We start from the raw sequence: 23,490 nt of genomic DNA, 5'->3' as shown, positions 1-23,490 counted from the left end.
AGATTTCATTAATTCACAGATACTGACTCAAAATATTTACAAAAATAGTTTGATTTATGTTAGTTTATATTCTTCTAGCATTTTTTTTGTCTTGAAGAGATTACATGCACACACACCCCACCCCCACCCCCCCACCCCCCCCTTTAGTGATCTCTTTTGAGTATTTTTCCTGCAGCATTTGGTAAGCAGCAAATTGTCAGATAATTCAGGGATAAACCCCAGCAATGTTGATCCTTTTTCATTTTCCCAGTAGGGTGACAGATAAATTAGTCCCTGTAGTAACAGATTCATAGAACAATATAGATTTGAATGGACTTATATATTACATTATATACACAAAAGTGTGTGTATGTGTATCTGTGTAAATCTGTGTATCTTAGGATCTCATCCTTTATGCATGTATTTTGTGGACAAGTTGATTTCCTATTCTTAAATGTGGTAAATAATCATCTCTTCAAGCAACTTCTGTAATGGATCTCATGAGGAAAAAACAGTTCTGCATGAAAGCCCAGTGTGCTTAGAAAGCAGGGAATGTTAATAGGGGGCACCACAGGTTCATTTACACCATTCAGTTGACTGAAAGTCTGAAACATCTCTGTCTGCTCAGTATCCGGTTAAGGGTGGTAGCAAAGGAACTTGTGCAAGGAAGGTAAACAAGCTTTGAAAAGTTGAGTTTCATCGTTAACTAACCCTACCAGTGTCTTTGGGACTATGAGAATTTCTTGTTTTCAGAAGTACAGGAAAGGGTATTGATTTAAAGAACAAAGTCCAGATTTCTTAGTGATGAAGTATCCTTTATTGGCAGCGCTGGATGCATGGGGCATCCTTCCACGAAACGTGCATGTTTAAGGTAGCTAATAATTCCATATTTATACAATGAAATAATGATTATTCAACTAATACCTATACATATTCATTATCTAATCCCGCCTACCCTCGCTTCGTATGTTAATTAGCTTATCAGTCCTTCGTGCTTGCACAAATTCTTCCAAGAGTTGTGGGCAGGGGTCTTAGAGACGGGGGCAGTGGTCTCTAGGAGGAAGGCCGTAGGTCTTCCTCATGGTGTACTTTTCACCTCTTGCTCGTTATGTGATGGTCTTGCTCATTTGCAGTGTTCTTAATCAGTCTGAGGTAATTTATGCCCTTGCTGGCCATCTGCTTTTCTTGCTTAATTGTTTCTTTTACCCTTATCTGTCCTCTCCTGTGGAGTGTTCTGCTAAAGTTTTAGCATAGAAGGTCAGCAGATAGGCGGATGTCTAACAAAGGATAACAGAACAGACACCGAAGGTCGATGAGTAACATAAGGTGGTACCTGATATCTACAATTGTTACAGTGGTTAACAATCATTATAATGGTTATTCTTTAATTCTATCCTAAAGTTAGTTCACACTACATCAGTATCAATAAAATACTGCATGAGTTGCACAGCAGTTTGTTGTAGATGTTCTGACAAGAATGATGTTTACAGAAGTTGATGGCAAATTGACTTTTGATTTAAATAAGCATTGGTAGCTGGAGCGATAAAGCATCAACACATCATTCTGGCTATAATCAGAAAAAATGGCCTATGGGTGGTCATCTGGCTAAAGAAAGGACAGACATGAAAACCTTCTGCAGCAGATTTAGTTTTCATAGATCTTGATAAAAATTCAGATTTTTCCACATGTTTAATAGGTATCTATAACCTTCCAGCTTTTTTACTTTATCTAGAATATCAGATGCTTACTTTCAGATAGGTGAAGTGTCAGATACTTGTTTGATGATGCCATATCTAGAATTTAAATATTGAAATATGCCATGATTTTTACAAATCACAGAGTTGTCTAATCCTAATGTGAACTATTTCCTATCAATATAGTTGATGAACGTTAAGTACCATTATAAGTCACTCAAGTTACATTGTCTGCAACTATCATGTGCCAAAGTTTATGCTAAGGGGTCGGATAAACTTGGTTCTGAAATGAAAGAAAATCACGAATGCATTGATGAAAATGACAACAGTTAATTTTTAACCATTACTTTAAAAACAAGCAGGTGTGGCATGTATCATCCAATTAATTACCCCCTGAAGCCTCCTGTTTTGACTTCAGTTCTAAAAATTAGCTCTGCAGACCTTGCTAAGCCTTGCTTTTCTGAAGGTGGCGTTACAAAAACCTGAGAAGTAGAAATGGACAGTAAAATTCTGTTTTAAAATGATTTCTCTAAGTCCCTGCTCACATATGGTCAACAGAAAAGCCCTGCTGTATTGCAGGACTGATCCAAAGGCTTGTACTCTGCTAACCTCCAGATACCATACAACAGATTTTAAGAAGTTTCATGCTGAAGTGGTGGTCTTGCAAAAGCCTGTAGTGAGTATCCATGCTAATTTAGCAAAATGGATGGATATGTTAGAGCAGATTATTACTGAAGGTTGGAGCAAGTGAGAAACACAAGGAAGAAAAGAGCTGATTGCTATCAGAGGTTGAGGAACACAGACTAATTGTCTTTCACAGAAATCCATTTGCTTTAAAAATGTTTTCTCATTCTGAGTAGAGTTGGGACAGAGGGGAGTCCCAGAGGGCATGAAGACTGAAATCTTAATTGGATCAGTCCGTTAAAACTAAGTCACTGGAAGTAAGCAAGGGATCATCTAGGATGTGCTGAGAAAGTCAGACCTCTGAGACGCAGTTAGTTTGACATGTATTATAGGAAAATAACTCTCATTTTTAAGAGCTGAGCCTCAGACTTATTGATCCTTTCAGATGGGAATATGTACAATGCAATGCAGAAACCCTGTCTGTCTGGTTTTTCCTGTGAATTTGAAAAGCTCTGCAAAAAGGGTATTGATTAATTTCTTTCCTATAACACCTACACAATCGCTCTCATTGGCATAATTCTAATACACTAGAAGTATTTGGTTAATTCATGTCCCATGGCAGTATGAGACTGGATACTCTGAGGCCAAACAGGTTTTATATATGTCTTTTACTGGCAGCTTTCTACTGGCTGCTTCTTCAGTGCTCATTCTGTAGATCTGTAATTATGCTCAAAGGTTGCAGGGGGAGTGTGCGCGATTTTTGTTTTGGTTTTTAACCAGCATATCTGTTTAATGCTGTATTAATAGCTGTACAAATTTAATGAGTAATACAGCATCTAATTTTTATTTCAGTGAGCAGTTATAAAAGCAACCGGTTAGAAAGATTGTAACTTGTAAATACCACACACATACTCTTCTCTGAGTCAGATTATGGCATCTCAGATTTCATCATTTTAGCTTGACACTCAAGCACGGGTACCAAGTAACTTTGATCTTATGCACATTGCAATGAATAAATTCTTTTGCCGCTGTCTTACATAAGGGGCCTATGGCAGCAAGGGTCACAGGGAACAAGCTAGATTAATTTCTCGTGGGCTGCAAAACGGGTTAAAATCCTGTACTGCTCTAATTCTCAATTACTTGGTGGCAGTAGAGAAGGATTCATGGAAGAGATCTCATTTGACTTAATGGTGGAAAAGAGTAAGTTTGCTATGTTTACTGGCACTGTTAAACTGGGAGGAACTGCTGGCCTGTTGGGAGGACTGAGTTCTCATTAATAACATCCTTGGAAACCAACTGCAATGAGATTGAAAGAAATCAAGTCCTTTAGCACAAGGAACGGAGAAGTCTTCAAACAGTTACCAAATAAAACACAGGAATACTTTATTTCAGCTGCATATAGGAAAAGATGCAATAGGTTAATATTACAACAAGTTGTACAGCGTAGAGCAAAGCCTTCAAAGATAAGGGGTAATTAAATAGGGTAATCGATAGCATAGGGGTACTGCTTCATTATTTAGTCATTTTAAGTCTTTGAGAACAGATAAAGCAAATACTCATGATTGATGAAAATGAATTTACATTACTCTGCAGGTATACTAGACAACCTCCTGAAGTCTCTTTTCAACTGCTTACTGTTGCTGTTTGGGTTTTATTTGTTTGCACTTTTACAATAGAAAGAAGAAATGTTTTAACGAAAACACCACACTCTTAGTAATGTTCTTAACTTACTGAAGTAGCTCATCTCTTCATTCTCTACCTATTCAATTGAAAAAGGGAGCATGAAAGAAAATGCACTTTTGTAACCTACTTAAATATTCCTCACAAAGAGAACATAGGTACTGAAAGTCACTATTTTCTCTTTGCAGGTTATGGGATGACAGAATTAGGATAGAAAGGATGGAAAACCTCCATTTTGAATACAGCCATGCATTCCAGCTGATTACTGATTTTTATGCAAAAGAAGTGCCTGATACTACAGGTATGTAATTCAGAATGTCTGTGAAGCATGCATCCTGTTAGCCTTTACATAGATAAGGAATACATGTGGGTGCATCCCATCAGGTCTCATGGACTTGTCTATGTCCGACTTGTTGAAGTGTTCCCTAACTTGTCCTCCTTTGTTAAGGAGAAATCTTCATTGCTGCAGAATTTCCCACTGGTCTGAGAGGCCTCGGATTCCTCAAGGCACATCTTACCAGTAAAGACCAAGACAAAGAAAGCACTGAGTTTCTCAGCCTCTTCCATGCCCTGTGTCAGCAGCTCTGCTGCCCCATTAAGCAGTGGCCCACATTGTCCCTTGTCTTACTATTGCTGCTGATGTACTTCTAGAAGCTCTTGTTGTCCTTCAGGTACCTTGCCGGTCTCAACTCCAGGTGGGCTCTGGTTTTCCTAAGTCCATCCCTGCAAGCTCAAACAATGTTTCTATATTCTTCCTGTGTCACCTGTCCCTGCTTCCACCTCTCATACTCCTCCTTTTTAATGTTGGGTTAAATCAGGAGCATCTTGTTTATCCATTAAAGCCTTCTGTCACCTTTGCTTAATTTTCTGCACATTGGGATCTTAAGAGCTTGGAGGAAGTGAACCTTGAAAATGAAAACGAACATTATTTAAATAGAATTGAATACAGGGCTAGCATCCTTTTTTTTTGTTGTTTTTTGTTTTCTCTCATAGCTTGAAGATGTATGTTTAGACAGATTTAAATTCACACATATTTAGCAACTAAGGGAAATTATTCAACATCTGAAATGTTTCTTCAAGTTCTTGTGTGTGTTAACACACTAGGAACAGAAGAACAGCTTTAAAAAAATCTCTGAAAAAACTTAATAAGGTTTACAAAAATGCTGTTTTATGTTAAGATATAGAGTGAATTCTCCTATTATTGCAGCTGGAACGGAGACTGTAGTAGAACAGTATCACATACGAATAGCTGTCTCACAGAGATGGAACCATATTCTGCAGACTGGCCGAGGCAGATAAATCATAGGCATGTGTGCCAAGGCCTTTTCATTCTATTTAACTTGCACAATGTTGCCTGCAGAAATGGAGATTTCAGAATTTTTAGTTTGTATATTTAGAACTTTCCTATGCCAACAGTCATTTTTATGAAGAAAACCCTGTGGAGTCAAATGTTTTATGTTTCATAATGTGTTTACGTTATTGTAGTGTTCTACTTCTTTGGAACCATAAATGTTATTTTGGAACCTCACTTTATGTTGATTTATAGATATCATAGAACACTGTACATATATTACAAATTTCCATTTTGATTAAATTGCAAAATAGATTATACTTTTTCTAAAATACGCAAGTAGTAAGCAGTGTGTTAACAAGAAAATGACATCTATTTTCTTAGGTCCTCAAAAACTATCTTTAATACTAAGCTTGGATAAGCCTGTTATTTGTTCTCTGGCAGCAGTAATTGCATACCTCAAAGAATTTAATTTGGAAAGGATGCTTTACAATCCAAGGTAAGTTGCCTTATGTAAACTTCCAATTCAAACCACCAATATACGTACCAGTGTTATCTTAAAAGTTTTAGCAGACAACTTTCCCTAAATGTAATGAAGCCACCTGCTACAGTGATAAACATAGTCCTTGTAAAAATTATACTTTACATTTAAGCTCCTAATTAGAACTGAAAGAATCAAGTGATTTCTTTTTTTTTTTTTTTAATGAAAATCTTTATGAGGTATGTTTGTATAGACATCACTATCAGTAATGTAAATCGCCATGAACTGCTGCCAAGTGTTACTGAAAACAAGGTGCAAAAACTGGTAGATACTAGGGGAAGATTTTAAAGTTTGTTAATCAATATCAGCCATCATATCTCACCATCAGTTTTATTTTGTGAACAAAATTGGGAGCTTTTTTGGCAGGTTTTTTTTTTTGTTTTAAAGCTCTAATTTAGCTTTGCAGATGTTTTTTGCCAGAGGTGTGTAAATAATTGTCTCTTTCTATAATTCTGGAAGCAGGTATAAATACTTTTGTGTTGTAACGTTTAGGCAGAGCTTTGCAGGTATGTTTGAATTGGTGTTTTCTTTATAATTAAAAACTAGATTCACCTTCAACACACCTTGGCTTTTTTAAAAATCCCTTGAGTTGGCTCAATGGTAGCTAGGGGTAGGGGAACAATCATGCAAAACCTTGTTGATAGACCATCACCATTTCTGCCAAGTTACTACAGAAACACACAGACATGGAAATAATTTTTCTTCCCTTAAGTAGTCCCAAAACCTAGGCTTATTAGATATGCTCAAATGAGTACTCAAAATTTCTAACAGGGTTATGCAAGTGGAATCAAATGAAAATTAAAAGATACTGCCACTCAGGTATCTTTTTTATGCTGTCTTGCAAAAGTATAAAAGATTGCTATCCTACCTGGCTTAGGTTTGAAAATATCATTGAGGCTTATTAAATATTTTAATAAAATGGCTTTATCTGTCATAGATCCTGTGCCAAATGTTCTCTTGTTTTTCTCAGTATTCCTCTGTCTGTTAAGTGGGCAGGATTTTACAAAGTCTGGCTGCAAACTGGAAACTTAGAAATATGTCATGTCAGTTGCAGATCTTCATGTGTGAGATTCTTAAAGTTTCAAGTCTTATTTTGAAGAGCTCCATACATTAGCAGATTTTCAAAATGCAGCTGCATTTAAAAAAATTGACTGCAGATGTCAGCTTTAAAGATTTTTCAGGTATCTGCTAAAATATTTGATAATTATATATGCCTGGGTTTGCCGGATTCTGGAATGGATTTGCTTCATTAAGTTGCCCTTCCCCTCTCCAAGTACCATTAGAAAGTCAACAGAAAGTTTTCTGGACTTAGAGGCCTGATGAGGAAAGAATTCCTTTGACATCTTGTAAGCTGTCTCCCCCGCCTCATCCATCAGATAGGAGTGCTCTGATCTGTGGTGTGGCCACCCATCACCGTTGGTCGGCTTTTTCTTCCCCTTTGTTTTTTGAGTAGTTTTGGTTTGTGGTTTGGTTTTTTTTTTTTTTTTTTAATGCTTGGCTGGCTAGAGAAATCCTGTTGTGAGACGTATGTCAGGCTCATGGATCATGTGAGAGGTGTGTCAGGCGAAGGCTGTCAGAGGCTCATGGATCTTCTGCAATTCTGCAGGAAACAGAGAGGAAACACTTCCATAGCGCTGTAAAGCAACTTAAAATTCCTAGGAGAATTCAGGCCAGTGAGCATATACTGGTGAGTCAGTGAGCATGAAGTTGGAGTTGTGAGACAGTTTTCACTTATTAATGTGACACAGATCCGGATGAAAAAGACCTATTTGATAGGAAGAATGACCAAAAAATTCCTCACACCACTGTACCTTCTTTGGATAAACACTATTCTCCCAGCTGAAAACTGCAGCTCAATTTAATTGTAAGAGTCATGAAACGTCGCATAAGTTATGAGAGATCATCATTAGTGGGGGGCAGAAACAAGTTGTAATATTTAGATGAAGGTTTTTAATCCACTCTTTAAGATCCTAAATAAAGCAAAATATTAAAAAGAAAAAAACTCTGCCACAGCAGGACCTGGGATATGGCCAGACTGCTTTAGAGCACTAGCAGCAAGTAAAAATGGAATTAAGAAAGAATGATACAAGCTTTTTTTAATTGATGTTTTCTAATACCTTTACACACTGAGAGCGCTTTATTGGCTTTTGACAAGTCTGTAGACATCTAGGAGAGGTTTTCAAATGCAGCTGAGTACACAGTTTTGCTTGAAAAATCACCATTTGCATAGCAGTTGCTGAGGAAATGTCTCAGTGTGTTTTAATTTTACTTACATGTTTTCCAGCATATTTGGGACAGAAGAGGCTGTAGTTCTCAAATGTTGTGATAGATGAAATTAGGAGTAGTGATAGATGAACTTCAAGAAACGCAGGGAATGGGAGAGCCAGGTATCTTTCTGAAGGAGGGGAGTAGCTTTGGGGGATTGCAGTGAAGATAGAAGAGGTAGAAGTGAAAGAGGACAGGGAAAGGTTAAAATAGCTTTGGGGGAGAATGGGAAAGAGAAAGAATTCAAGAAGAGGAGAAGCGCTTGATTGTAACTTATGGTAGGGGTGGAAAGGAATTGGCAAGATAAATTAAGCGAGAAGTCAAAATGTAAGTTCTTCCACTTAAAATGGTGGACATCCTTGAATTTTCAGAGGAAATGTTACAGAAATTGAGAGTATGGTGTTTGTAAGGCTTTCATATCTCTTGGGTGCTGATGATGTCAGAAAGCTAACGTATACAAGACAACACATAGGCTTATTTATGCACTCCAGCTATGAGAAAGGGAGTACTGAATTGGTTTGGGGAGGTTTCAAAGTCAGCTCAGGAGCATAAGGGACTGAAAAGGAAAGGCATGGCTTTCAGGCACTAAGAAGAGGTGCTTAGCGAAGGATTTACCATCTCTTTTGAGACAGCAGAAGGGCAGTAGGTGACCTCTTGCACCCTGGACATCTGGAGCTTGTGGGAGTGGTGCAAGGAAGGCAGGCTGAGAGGGCAGACATCTGGGTAGAACGAGGTTGCAGGCCCACTCTTTGGAGTGAGTTCAGTGGAGGAAAAGATGGCAAATTCAGGATAAAAACGATGGAGTTATTTTTGTTTTTCGTAAACCTTCCCAGGGCCTCTCATTTTTGTTCATGTTCTTTGGTTTGTATTTCTCAGTTTTGTTCCGTGTGTGTGCGTGTTTTATTTTGTTAGCAGGTTTAACCGGAACTTGCTGGGCTCCTATCACATCAGGGATCCAGATCAGAAGTTCTAGCCCTGTGGCAATATTCACTAATGAATTTGAAATTGGTTAATTAAATACACAATATAGTCTGGGTTTTATGTCTCTTGCTACTGAGACTGTGGTAAATGTTTTTCATACCTAAAGAAAGCTAATGCTTCTGAGAAATAAAGAAACCTGGTTTTACTCCTTAAAGCTGAATAGGGGTTCCTCTAAATCTTGTCTACATATGTAGGTTTGTTTTGTGGTTTATTCACCCTTAGAAGTCCCAAAGACATGGACTCTAGAGGTCTGTAAAAGGTAATTAGGCCAAGAAAATATGCTGCTTAGTAGGTTTTCAATACGGTGCCTTGCGGCTTTGCTCGGAGTTGTTACGGATTTGCAAAAGTGAAGTAGTTGAGAACTACTGATCTGAATAACATGCATTCACTTGGGCTGGTTTACTGAGTACGAGGTTATATATAATATACCCTGTGGAGAAAAGGATAAAGAACAAAAAGTGTCCTTCAGTGCAAGCTTCTGAGGAGGCAGAATCACAGAATCATTCAGGCTGGAAAAGACCTTTAAGATCATTGAGTCCAACCATAAAAATAACACTGTCAAGGAGATCCAGTTTCACAGGTAACATGAATGAGGATGTATATTACTGTCCTAAAGCAATCATAGTAACGCTTTAATACTCATCAAGCGTGGTTCTACTCGGAAAAGTCATTTTATGAGTAGAAACCTGTTTCTCATGAGTATTCCTCAAACATTTCCTAAACCTTACTAAAAGCTTGTGTTTCTTTTTGTTTCTTCTTCTCATTTTCTCAGTCCAGATAGCATGATCCTACCTTGCCTTGCTTCCCAGTAATGAACTTGTCAGCTATTTCCATCACTTTGTGTTTTGTGCTGTTTAAGTATTTGAGACAGTTGCAAGTCTGTTCTTTGAAAGTCAGGTCACACTGTCACCTGCAGAAGGAATTACGGCATTGTAATCCAGTTGAAGTGATTTTGAAGGGTCATTTTTGCTGATGTAGGAGGTGGCTGATAGCAGCGTATTAGAATTTCTCACAAGGGATATGTTAACACCCTTGGTGCAAAACCAGCACCGACAGTATTTGTTTACAACCTTCTTCTTACGCCATTTGGTCCTTAAAATCACTTCAGAGGCAGTCTTTGTTCACATTTTTATCAAGTTCTGATCCCAAGCTGAAGGAAGATGAGGGGGTGGAAGCAAAACATACGCTATGCTGTGACATCGGGAATTGTTGGTTGGGCATATACTGCAGCTGATCTTGGCTATTATTCGTATGCTCTCAGCTCTCAGTTACCAGGGTTAATAGCAGGGTGGAATAACTCAGATAAAGAAAACACCTGGATAATATAAAACACATATAATTTATGCTGTGAGAACAAGTTTAGCATATCAGATTCTAGAAGAACAGTAAATATACTCCGCAGTGGAGCAGAGTTAGTTGTCTTTAAACAATAGGAGAGCAAGCTTGCTGTGAACAGAATACACTCTCTGTTTAGTGCGGTGAAGCCAGGTGAAGTGGGGAAACACTGGAATCAGTAAATCCACAACAGTGAAACCGTGAATGAGTGACTGAGGGTTGACGGAAACAGCCAAAAGCATCCTTTTTGATTTTGGAAAGAGGTGGAAAGGCATAGGTCTTAGCCAGCTGGGTGTAACAGATCGTAGGCTTGAGTACTGGGAAATTGAAATGCAGCAAATGGGGAAACTGCAGTTTAGGCAAATCCTAGATGCAGAAAAGGAGTTTTTGGAAGAATGGGTAGGATTTGTCGTTGATCGTAGGAATTGGGAGCCATACAGAAATCATTCGTATTTAAGTTTTGCCAGCATCAGCAGTTGTGACTTAAGATAATACAAGGAAATATTGTTTTGTTGCTTGTAATATTGTGTACTTTTGGAAAGTGCAGCTGCTTTTTGCCTCCAAGGTTTTGTTTTGCTGGTCAACTTTGTTGGTTTCTGGGATAGCACACTAGAGCAGAGTAGTTATGACTACTGAGTCATACATATGAGTTCTGAGTCAGCTGTAATTCCAAACTATTGTTGAATTTCTTGAGGACGCTCCATTGAATTGACCTTTTTTGTTTTTTAATATTCTGTGCAAAATACTTCTGATTTGACCCATTTTTTAGGAATAAATTTGCTAGCAGGCCCAGACACCTGCATACAACATAAATATGTAACTTTGGTTTCTGAATATTTCATGTTTCTTAAAGTTGTAGTACTATACAACAGAAAAGCTTGAGCATTTGAGTACTCCCCCAGAGAGTTTAAAATTGAATGCACTGAAAAAAATTCTGAAAAGTCAAGAAAACAGTTTTAAATCCTATCCAGCAAGTCGTTCTGTTTAGTCTAAAACAATAAAGTGTGTCCCGTATTTTGTGCAAGGGGCAGTCAGCAGTATGATTAACAGAGACAATCATGACTTGATTTGTCGTAAGCATTTACTGAGTATCTTGCATGTCACTTCATGGTCCTGACTACCGCAAGTGTATGTTTAAAACTGAAATAATTTTCATATTGAATATGATTACACATCTAATACAATTATTTTATTAACGTTGATTCTAAACCAACACAACCTTTGGATTGGTCTCATCGAGTTCTGTTAGTGAGTTTCAAAAAGTCAAGTAATTGTAGTCATGGTTATTTCGTATTAAAAGTAAAATCAAATGATTTAAATATACCCTATTTGTATTTTCCTAAAAAATTGCTAACATCCTGTTTAAATGTGTAGTAGTAGTAAAAAAAAAATAATGTATTTTGATACACTGTTTTGACGATGAATTGTGTTAAAAGTTTGTTCCACTCTTGAAGTATTAATTCTTAGGCCTTTCCCTAATACTACTGTGATCATAACAGAACACAAACAGAAGCACCTACTTTTTCAATTTCATCATAAACTTAAGAAGGGGTACTTCCTTTAGCCATTTAGTGGATCAGGATTAGATAGAAGAGCTGGATTTTTTCCTGAGCTTTGTCAGAGTCATTGTAGGAGACTGGGAAGTGAGTCATAAATCTTGTTTTCCCAAGCAGTAAATTAAAAGAAGTTACAAATGTTCAGGTTTTTTATTTATTTGGATAGGTTTTAATTTCTTACTTGGATTTTTTTTATTTTGCATAACTAATGAATTCTCTAATGTGAGAAACTTGAGAGTGTTTCACTCTTATGTCTGTGCCCAAATTTAAAATATAATGTCTGAAATTTCTCTCCCCAGCAATTTCAAACGGTTGTCAAGTGAAACTGAATACATGACAATTAATGGGACAACAATGAAAAATCTTGAAATTTTACAGAATCAGGTAAGGGCAAATGTAATGTTTTTTTAATAAATGCTGAGATTTTCACAGCTGTGTGACACACTGTTCCTAATGAAGTTAGTTAAGTTAGTTCGCAAATCTCACCAAGAGGGTTTAAATTATTTTAAATGGGATCAAACGGAAGGAGCATTATTTTTTCACAGGCATAAATGAAAGTTAATCTATGCTGGCTTTTAGCATGAGTTAAGAACCTTATTGCACTTTGACTAGCAAAGAACTTACCTAAAGTTTGAGTTCTTGAGCAAATGCGGTCAAGGGGTATGACTGCAATAGGGTTTGGTTTTTCTTTTGTGCTGCTGCACAGACCTTTGTCTAAAGATTTTCTGGCTGAAGGAAAAACATACTTCAGTGTCTTATGACTGTTGGAGGTACTTCAAGGTGTTGTTGGTAAACAAGATTGGTAAACAAACACGCAGTTGCCGTATCTTCAAGCCTAAATACAACGATGTGATGGTGAAGATCCTTTCCACTGTATCATTGATTGTTCAGTTAAAAATGATTATGCTATCTTTATTGTTTTAGACTGATATGAAAACAAAAGGAAGTCTGCTCTGGGTCTTGGATCATACTAAAACTTCCTTTGGACGTCGAAGATTGAAGAAATGGGTAACCCAGCCCCTCATGAAATCCAGGTGAGACAGTTTTTTATCTTGGGCGGAGTATGTATTTTATAATTACGATGTTGAGTATGCCCAGTATATTAGTTTTTCCTGAAGACCTGAGATCCATAGTAGAGTTTACACAGGAAATGGTACAATAGAAGATGTGGACATTATATATAGGTTTGAAAGAGTTACACAGCTCTGTTTGGGCACAGAAGATCTGAGTAATTCAGAGTAGTAGGTCTGGAGCAAGTTAGAAATTCCTCTGCAGATACCAGATTGAATACCATGCTAATGCTGCTTTTTTCAGACAGTGGGTGAGGGTTACCTGCTATTGGAGGATGTTTTATTCCTAAACTTGCCAATGAATGTTTAATGTCTGTCTTGTTTCACATGTATTTGCATCCTTAATATATTTAATTTGTTCTGAAGTAGCTGTGGATGTTTCTATTATCCCTGTATATAATGTATTGCATATGAAATAATTTATTTTTATTAGTTCTGATATGTGATGATTGATTGGTCACTCTTGTGTGTTGAGCTCTGCTTTATTAATTAATGCCTTCTAAATGCTTTATTTTGCAATACTATTATGCTTGTCTTTACTGGTGTCTGTCTTGAAATGGATTCCATCTTTTCTGATTTCTCTTTGCAGGCTGTATTGGAGTGTTGTACTTGAATATGTAATAAATAACAGTATTGAGTCCATGGAATATTTGTTGCGTACATTTTAAGTTTTTTGGATCTATTCCTTTGTGCATTTCCTGAGCACTGTCACTGTAGAGTTTACTTAATTGTCAGTTTGTTCAGCTATAGCATACAGAAATTGCTTCTAGTTTGGATATCTAAAATTTCTCCATCTGTTTTACACCTGTAAATATATTAAACATTTTTAATGCTTATTAGTTTTTTAAGAATTTTAAATAGTGAGGTTGCCAATGTACTAGTGTCTTGCTGTTAATTTACAAATGTTTCTATGGAAGCATTTTTTTCCCTTGGTCAAATGTAATATGTTAAAGCACTATGCACTATACTTCTGAAGTACTGCTGCTTGATTTTCTTGTTAGCCTTTTTGTAAGGATCTTTTCCCAGTAGTGTAAGAAAAGCGCATAACTACTTTTTCCCTCCTGTTTTCTTGGTTTAGAATATTGGAGACCTTTTTTTGTTTGTTGAAGCCATACTGGTTAGACTTTTTCACACTGCGGTTTCTGACAAGGATTTAACAAGTTGATTTCAATATGCCTGTTTTAAAAAAATTCCTCTGATAATAGATTTTTATAGATCTTACCCACTTCAAGAAGACTTTTGATGTAACCATCCTAAATAGTGTCAGGCATTACAGAAGTTAATTACGCACCTTGTGTTCACTTTAAAAGTGTATAGATAGAATGTCTGTGCCAATTTATAGAAAAAAAGCGAAATAACTTTATTTCTTTTCCTAAGTGCCTTAAGACCTTTTGGGAATTGTTGGTAGAGCTGTCAGCTGGGGGAGCCATAGCACAGCTCTGGTCTGGTGTGGTGGCCCACCGAGGAGGGGTGCCTGGAACCCATTTTGCTCCCAGATGATCCCGTATTGTGATGCAGCAGGTGAAATACCATGCAGCAGTAAAATAGGCAGAGATCTTATTCGGACACAGATGATGGAAAACTGCTTGCCTGAGCACTTCAGGCCTTCTTAACCAGTAATTTTAGTTTGAATTCTCCCTTTGTCTCAGTGCAGAACCAGCTTTACAGTTTTGGTTTCTTCTCTTTCTGCTCTGCTCTTTGCTGCTTTTAGGATTGACGCTTCCCTTTTTCAGCCTTCTTTCTCAGTATGGAAGGAATTTCCACAGTTGGAGATGGCAGTACACCTCAGCTGAAGCTAAAAAAGTTTGTTTCTGTGCATTTCTCCCTTTCAGACTCTTAAGTTGTAATTTCACATACTTAGTGCATCAGACATTCGGCAGTATTGTTTCTAGTAATGCATACAAATGCACTTAGAGAACAGTCTGTGATTGTAATTCATTCACCTGTACCTCCTGGAGTGACATTTTCAGAGGAAGTAAGATTTCTGTACTGCATCTTTTCCAGTCAGTGGATAGGTGCGTTTCCCTTGGCATATCAAAAAGTGAGAGGGCGTAATTACTGCTTTATGCCTTATAGTTGAAAATTACTTGGGTTGATGACTAAATTTCCAGGGGAGAAACTATACACTAGGTTGAATAAAGGTAGAATGTGTACAGACAGCTCATTTGGGCAAACTTGAAGGTAACCGTTAGATCATTGTTGGTGTAATACATTTAGAGACTTACAAGAAAAGGTTAGATATATGGGACTGGGGGGAGGGGGCAAAGGGTTAACAAAGAAAGGTGTAATATCCTCACTTTACTTAGGTATACAAAGATGATAAAAAATGTGTGAGTCACTGAGGACTGGGCTTTTTAGGGGGAATCAGGAAAGTAATCATTTTTTGTAGGAGTTATATCTTTGTCGATTACAGAAGCACTGTCTCGCCTAGCCTATCTTGCCCTTGAAATATGTCCCATCCAGTGCCTTTCTTGCCTAACTTCTGTGTGGGGAGCAATGCTGCTTGCCCAGCCTGGAGTCCAAACAGAATAGACAACTGTGGAACCAATACTGCATTCTTTTCCTCATTGACTATTAATTTGTGTCTGTGCCTTGCTTAGTGGTTGATTCTTGCACAATTTTTGGGAAATTTGTTTTCTTGAGATCAAACAAACACTTTCCTCAACCTTCTCAAGGTTGGCTGGAATTGAACAGAGTTCAAAACTGACAAAGGCAGATGCCTAGCGTAATTATGTGGAGAATACTATTGTTTCCATATTAGATCAGGCTGTAGAGCTAATAAAGCGGTGACTAGGTGCTTGAAGCAGAACTTAAGTGATGGATGTATCATGCTGAGCAATTTATAGCTGTGTAGGGGAATGTGTGGAGTTCCATTCCTGTGCAGAAAGCTCCGTGGCCTGTATGTATAGAAAGCATTGCATAAGAGAGATTCCACCCACCTCACCCCCCGCCCCAGTCTTTTTCTGGAGAGGTGGAATATCTTTCAGATATCAGTGGGTGGACTTAATGAAGTGTCATTTCTAGTACTGTAGCCAGGGAGAAGGTAGAGACGTTGCTATTCAAGTAGAAGACAACCTGGAAAATGCTGATGTTTGCCTATGTTGCAAAAGTGCTTAGTTTATGAGTTAGAAGACTATCTGGTGTAAAATTTTAAACGCTTAGGTCTGGTGGGGTGGGTAACTGGAAGTGATAAAATGTTTGTTTGTGTGTGATGCGCGCTCTCTCTCTTTGGGTTAGTATCTACTGTTTTTTGAGGATGTTTGTGATTCGAAGGAGCTTTAAAAGACTGAGTGATCCACAAGTATCTAAACTGTTCCTTTAATATTCTGCTGACTCTCTTATTTTTTTTAGTATGTTATGTATGATGTACGGAAGCTAATGTAATGAGGTTAATGATAAGATTATGGAGAACAAATGCCCTAAACATAGAGTTCAGAAGTCATGCAACTTCCAGCATGGAAAGCTTCCCTAAGGCTTTGCGTTGACTAGGCTTTGCCCTTGGCAGCCAGTGTTGAAGTAGGAAAAAAACCCAGCCCCCTCACCCATGCACACAACTTCGCATCTATGTTTTGGGGATAAATGTGTCAGTTCTGGTGTACTGCAAGCCAGAGAATATGCTTAGTGTACTGGAGTAAATGTAGAGCAAAAAATTAAGAGCCTCAGTGTGCCACTGGAAAAGAGTGGTCATCAAAGGTTTCATCAACGTCTTGGGCCTCTGCTGTAACAGAGAACTTGTGAGATAAAATTGTGCAATGCCCACCCCACCTGGAGGCCCAAGGTCCCTCTCCCTGATTTCTGCGCAGACCCTGAGCTGGTGGCGAGGTGTAGCCAGCACAAGACTTCATTTTCTCAGTATTCCCTGTACTGCTGTGATCAGCATACTGCTGGTATCTCTGGTGCTAGGGTGGTGGGAAAATGCTCAGGACAGAGAATTTGCTCTTAATTCTTCCAGATCATTAGTAGTTCAGAAGCATGGAATTAATTAGTTAAGAAGTATTCCATACCACATTGAGTACACAGGGATGAAGCCTCTTTTTGGGTGCCACAAGGAGTATCAGCAAATCAAATGCTTATAGCCTCGTTAGGATGAGCTCACTTTTTTGGTCCCAGACTCATCCCAACCTATCACTGTATTTCAACTTTACTGTGGTATGGTTCATCACGTCCTTGGCTCCAAGGCACACTGTTTGCCAGAGGTGAACGTGGGACTTCAGTGGCTGGAAGTCTCTCTGTAGATTGTCTGCATTTAATTGTAGTCAGTTTGTACTAATTAAAAGTTAAAGCTGATACTAAATCTCGCAATAAATAAAGTAAGGACAAAAATTGTATGTATTTAGAGAGTAGCAAAAAAAATTTTTAGTGTTTGCTTTGCAGGCTAGAGAAACCAAATTATTACTTACGTCTCAGAATAGGTTTTCCACTTTTTTTCCTGTGATTCTAGTGGCCTTTGTGACTTATTTCTTCCAGGTCTGGATGCGATGATGCTTGTATTGAGGCTGAATCAAAACCTTGTAGGATAGTAATAATAATTACTGTTAGTCTGAATATACTTTGCCTGCAAGAGCGTAGAATGACTGTAGCTTTAGGTAGTTCAGAACTGCACAATTCAGAACTGCAGGCAGTTTCTTATCTACCACTAAAGAAGAGAAAGAGTATAAATTGGCGTTACTAATGCAATGTGACTTTTATTTGGTGGGTGTGTACTGTAGAACAGGGAAGAAGAGGGTCCCTTTATAGTGATGTTGGCAATGACATGTCTTTCCTAATATAAAAATAACTTGTTCCAAATCCTCTCACTTTGAGTATATCAAGTGCTGTTTTATTTATACATGTCTACACAAAGTACAGTCCTAAAGAAAAGTCTTCCAAGTTTGACTTTGTCTTTGTTCCCATAATTATAAGATGTCTCAGCAGTAAAAAACTACCTAAAGGTCTTCAAAGAAACCCATCTTAATTCAGAGTTAAACTGTTTGCCTTTTGATACCATCATCATCCAGAACAGTAAAAGAATCTTCTTTTACAGCAGTGATTTAAGAATAAAATCCATCCATCCTACCACAGAATTTCATGGGCTAAATTTTCCTCCTAAGAATAAAGATTTTATAGCATCAGTGCCAATATAAAATGCACAAATGCAGGTTACAGCATATGCCTGAGATCTCAAGAATGTTGTAGTAAAGAAGAAAATTGTGGCATCATCACATGGATTCATTCATTTTTGCTAGCTGTGTTTTGGTATGATTGAATGCTGTGTCTAACTCCTTATAAATGTAGTAATCAGGCATTCATTCATTGGCTGAAGTAGCTTACAGTTCCCTTTTTTTGGCACAAATAGCTGAAATATATTGTATATGAACATAAACAAAAGTGTTTGATTACCGAGTGCATATCTTACACATTCTTTTAACAGATGCAAAGACAAAGTTTATACTGCTTGTGTATTTCTGTTAAGTATTTGAGATCCATTCAGGAATATTGTCTTCTTATGGCTGCGTGTTTATTTAGGGGAATGTTGGACCTCTCTCGAGGGGTATGAGACATTAGGAGTTTTGAGAGTAAATTACTCTCTCCTTCGTATAGAAAAACAAGTGAACAGATCCAGAAGGATGTTAAATTTTTCTAGGTTTCACTTAAATTTCACCCTAGTAAGCATGATATAATTACCCTAGTTTATACTTTTTCATTATTGCTAATGCGTAAAATTACAGCAGTCATAGTACAGTTTAACAATTCATGATTTATGCCATAAGGTTAGCCACATTCTAAGTTAGCCACCTAAGTAAAAAAGCCAGAGATAGACTGTTTTTTTTTGCGTGCTTGTGCTTTAAAAAGGCATGCACAGTTGGTGGCATGGTTGATACACAATATTGATTGCATAGCGGTAATTCTAACACAGCTTTAGCTTTTGATGGCATTAATTGCTTGTTATGAGTGGTCTAAAGCAGAAAACACTCTGTACTATTTTAACATGGCCTTTAACTTAAATCAGCTCACATACAGTCTTTGTAAACTGTGTTCTGAAGGAAGGTCAAGGAAAAAGCAAAATGTGTAAGACAAAATAGAAAGCAACAGAAGTCAGAATGGACTTCACCTTGTCCTGTGTTTGAAAGTGGCCGGTATCAGAGGAGAGTATGAGGACAGGGCACTGGGAGATGTTACCTCCCAGGAGCGCTCTCCCAGGTTCCAAAGTTCAGGGAATTCCTCAGACACAAGGGATAGCCTTGTGTATCTTGCATTTTCCCAGTGTTTAAGTAATAAATTTTATTTCTTTAAAATGCTGTAGCTAGGCAGGAGGCTGCTAGGCTTTGATCTAGATAATACAGTTCAAGGAAAGCAAGTTTCATTTTTTCATACCCTTCATTATATTTTTTTAAGGTGTTGAATTCTTCTGATATTTTTACATATCACTGTGGTCTCTAAATGGATTTAATAAAATTAATTTCAATTTTATACATTCACTGTACTTGAGCTATGTCCTTACCATGATGAATGAATTCATACTTTGGGTGTTTATTGTAAGTTAAGAGACTTCCGTAGAATCTGTATTTATTTACCTTGTATAAAAATAAAACCTTATATGACTGAAAATTTTGTGCAGTTCTTAAATAGCAATTCCATTATCAGTTTCAGTCTGCTTTAAATGTATTGATAAGTTATCACATCTAAATATATTAGGTGTGCTTCACTAAACAAGGGATCAGCAGATCTGTTAGCACACTAGCAACCAGCAATCCTATTTCGATTCTTAAGATCTTCAGATGTTAATTCAGTGCAGTACATTGATATCTGCAGCCTTCTGCTTTGTCAAAATAATTTTTAGTTCAGGATTCAAATATCTTCATAGTTGCTAATTTTCTTGTTCATGTATCTTCTAGCAGAATACTGCAGGGGAGTATGTCTGGATTTAATTTCAGGTCGTTCTTTTAAATGACTAGAATAAAAATTTCTGCAGTTAGATTTTTGTTATGTTTGAATACACTGCAGAGTGATTTCAGTACTGTATTAATGATGCCATTGTTAGATGGACAGTATGGCAGAAGTAAGCTTATTGCTTTTAGTCAACTGACTTGTTACATTATTTCACAGAAGATTGTTTAGAAAATTGGATAAAGCTCAGATTGCTGACGTGGTTTACACAGATGGGAAAGAATAGGTTAATAATGCACCTAAACAGAGAGCAAAGTAGTAGCCAGTTTATAAAATGTGAGACAGTTTCTTAGTATAAACTGTTGAGTTTCTTTGTGTATTGTTGGATTCAAATTTTTAGTGGTGGAATTTTATTTCAGCACATGCAGATTAGAAACCCCAAACTGTACATCTGATACACTGAATAACTGTGCAGTGCAGAGTAAATTTCTTTTGAGGTGGTTTAAGAACAGATCAGTATAATATATTGGTGCTCAACAAAATGTTTATTAGTAGAGTTAAATATTTAGAAGTTTAAAAGCATGCTTTGAAATTAATCATCTGGCTGTTTTTATCATATCTCTTCCCTTCCTCATGCACATCGAGTTGTACGTAATTCTTCACTGGCTTTTGATATAGGAAGCCCACTATATTTTGTTTACAGGTGGAAAAAATGGGTCATTTGATACTGGATGCCTTTTCCTGACCCTTTCTTATTTGTAGGATTAAAGTAGAAAAACTGTATGGATGCTTAGTTTTAGATTACTGGAGCTACAGTAACATAGCCATATGTGGGGATGATTAAAGTGCAGATTAAGCTTTGAAGGGACGAGGTTTTTTAATATCTGCATCTACTTTACATATTACTGTATGTTTTTGATGGGCCACATAGATATAATCATGCTGTTTAAATTGACAGTGTCGTGGAACAGAATTTGCTGCTTATACATGCCTTTTATAATAAAAATACAGATTATTTTCTTCTTTTCTAACTTAACAGATCAGTACTTCTTCACAGGAAGGAGTGTTCCAGCTTCTCAAGTACAGCAAATTTTAATTACTCTTCCTGAAAATGGAATTCTGGCTGATGATGCTGACCTTTCAGAATTTCAGTGACTGTTTGCTAGCTTCAAAGCTGCATATGCAGGGTATTTTATTAGTTTGTCGCTGATATTAACATGTCTCAATTTCCTGTCCATTATCCAGCTGTAGTTTAGAGCGCCTCACTAATTGATGTACAAAGCTTAAATCTCAGCTGTCTTGAATACACTGTGTGGAAGCCAACAGCTTGCTCTTTGGTTATTTGGTTGCATAACTTTTAGTAACCCTGCCAGTCTACACCAGATACGTGATTGTGGCTCTTAAGGGCTGGATTTGAAGCTCGGATGTGTTTTGCGCTGAGAACAGCCCCTGTAGGTCTGAGCAGTTGCACGGATGGTAGCTGCTGTTACTTGCAGGTTGCCTGGCTGCCCAGAGAAACAGGAGAAACAGTTTAATTTCATGTGTTTGTCATTGCTGGAGGAGTGAAACGATGGTAGGGAAGAAGGTAGCCTTATTCCTGCAGCAGGGCTGCTAAGCAGAGCCTCCAAGTCTGACGTATCTGTTTTCTTCAGGGCTAGGAAAAAGCAGTCTTTCAGGACAGTGGAATATTTTGGGTGCTGTGGTGTGATCGGAGAGTCTGCTTTCCAGTTCAAAGATGAGAGTGAGTTTCCCAAGGTGCTCAAGGTCAAGACAGCAGAGAGTCTGTCCCCGTTTCATACAGTGGCTGTGGAGGAGTGCATCTACCTGCGTTCCAGGTTGATGGTGGCAGCTGGGGCACTGCAGATCCTGGCGTTGTACAGCAAGGCTGCTCTGGCAATAAATGTGTGTCATTTGTGGCAGATAAGGGGATGGTTTTACTGTTTTAGTATAAAGCAGTACATCACTGAAAAAATCCTGGCACTTAAATGCCATTAGATTTATGTGTATCTGAATGCACATCCAGTCATGATGTTCTGCCTTTCACATACAGTGTAATAAAATGTCAAGGACTCTTAGATTTAGCAGTCTTTGGGGCCAGAGGCCTCTGCTGCCAGTCTGTTGTAATGTCTGCAACCTGCGGAGCTGCCTAATGTCATAGATTTCCTCATGGACAGTATTTGTTAGCAGCTACAGTGACAAGTGGCACGGCAGTTCTGCAATAAAAGCCATAGGCCAGATGGGCAGTCTTCCCTGAAATTCTACATTTCGATTGCATCCTTAGTTTTCATCCCTTTGTGCTGGCTGAGCTTTAAGCATCTTGTGGGTCCGTGGGGACAGATGTGGGCTGGGCTGTACTTGTCTTGCACGCATTTCACCGGTACATGAAGTGTCAGTATCAGAAGACCGCTTTCTCCTCAATCTGAAGGGTGGAAGGACACACACAGAGAAGCATGGGGATCTTTGAACTTTCTTGTCTCAGGAGGAGAATATTGTGATAAGGCTTAGTTGTCATTCTGGAAGAAAACACAAGAATTTTAAAATAAGCACTGGGATGTCTTGAGGACTTTTAAAATTTGTTGGAACATCATGTTTCAGATTCAGCCTTACTTGCCCGAAATTTCCTGAATGCCAGCTGAAGCCTTCCAGTGTGCCAGTATCCACAGAGCATGCCCAGGGGCACATTCGTGGGGGACTCTAGGGAAATGCGGAATCATAGAATCATTTAGGTTGAAAAAGACCTTTAAGACCATTGAGTCCAACCATTAACATAGCACTGCCAAGTCCACCACTAAACTGTGTCCCTAAGTGCCATATCTATGTGTCTTTTAAATGTATGATCTGGAACCAATGTTTTTTGTTGTGAAACCTCAGCAAATCTTAGCACAGCTTTCACCTGTTTAACTATTTTGTAGTGCACACAGTTACCTCGGAGACAAAGTCTGAACATGGAGAAGCTGCATTCAGAGGTGCAGCGCTGTTCAGCTCTAACACATCTTTCACTGCTGTCGTACAGTGAGCTAGCTAGTTTTGCTCTATTTCTTTGGGGCGGCATGCACCAACAGTGCTTTGGTTCACTAGCTCCCAAAGATAAACTCCTAACCTGTATGATTTGGATACACCCGTGTACCCCTGATCTCAGTCTTTTCCTAGAAAAGCAGCACTGAGGCAATCTGGTTGCACAAAAAGCACAAGTGGAGTTACCTTAGCTCTGCGATCTACAGCCATTTCGTGGATATATTGGAAGCTGTAGCTGTGCTGTTAGAAGCGGTGTAAATCAAGGTGAATGTTGACAGTAGGTGGTCCATTTAAAAACTCTTCCCTGACAGTGGCTGTAAGAAAGGTGCAAATAACTGTAGAATTGTTTCTTCACATAAAAAGATTTTCCTCACTGATTGACTTAAGTTCTGAAGTATGGAGATCAGCGTTACAGCATTGGGTTTGGGTTTTTTTTGGGGGGGGAGAAGGGGAAGCCAAAACCCCAACATGGTTCCGATTCATGTAATTACCAGTTGCTGGTCTGGATTAAGAGTAGAGGGGCAAGATGGTAACCAATTTCTGTATCCTGTTGGAATAAAGTACGCTGCATAGAACTCAAATGTAAACTCCC

The 23,490-nt window shown here is 38.1% G+C and overlaps 1 protein-coding gene across 4 annotated transcripts in view; it reads left to right on the top strand.

Annotated features, from left to right (window-relative positions):
* The window catches only part of MSH3 (mutS homolog 3), a 113,293-nt gene that overhangs the window by 37,333 nt on the left and 52,470 nt on the right, over positions 1–23,490 (top strand). For all 4 annotated transcript variants that reach the window (XM_080372458.1, XM_080372457.1, XM_080372459.1 and 1 more), the window contains exons 9-12: positions 4,166–4,278; positions 5,653–5,767; positions 12,246–12,330; positions 12,871–12,980. In XM_080372458.1, coding sequence (XP_080228584.1) covers positions 4,166–4,278; positions 5,653–5,767; positions 12,246–12,330; positions 12,871–12,980 — 423 coding nt within the window. The remainder of the gene's footprint in view (positions 1–4,165; positions 4,279–5,652; positions 5,768–12,245; positions 12,331–12,870; positions 12,981–23,490) is intronic.

The sequence above is a fragment of the Falco punctatus genome, assembly GCF_963210335.1.
Source record: "Falco punctatus genome assembly, chromosome: Z".
NCBI lineage: Eukaryota > Metazoa > Chordata > Aves > Falconiformes > Falconidae > Falco > Falco punctatus.
Note: the sequence above shows the minus strand (reverse complement) of the source record. Positions and strands in the feature narration are given on the sequence as shown.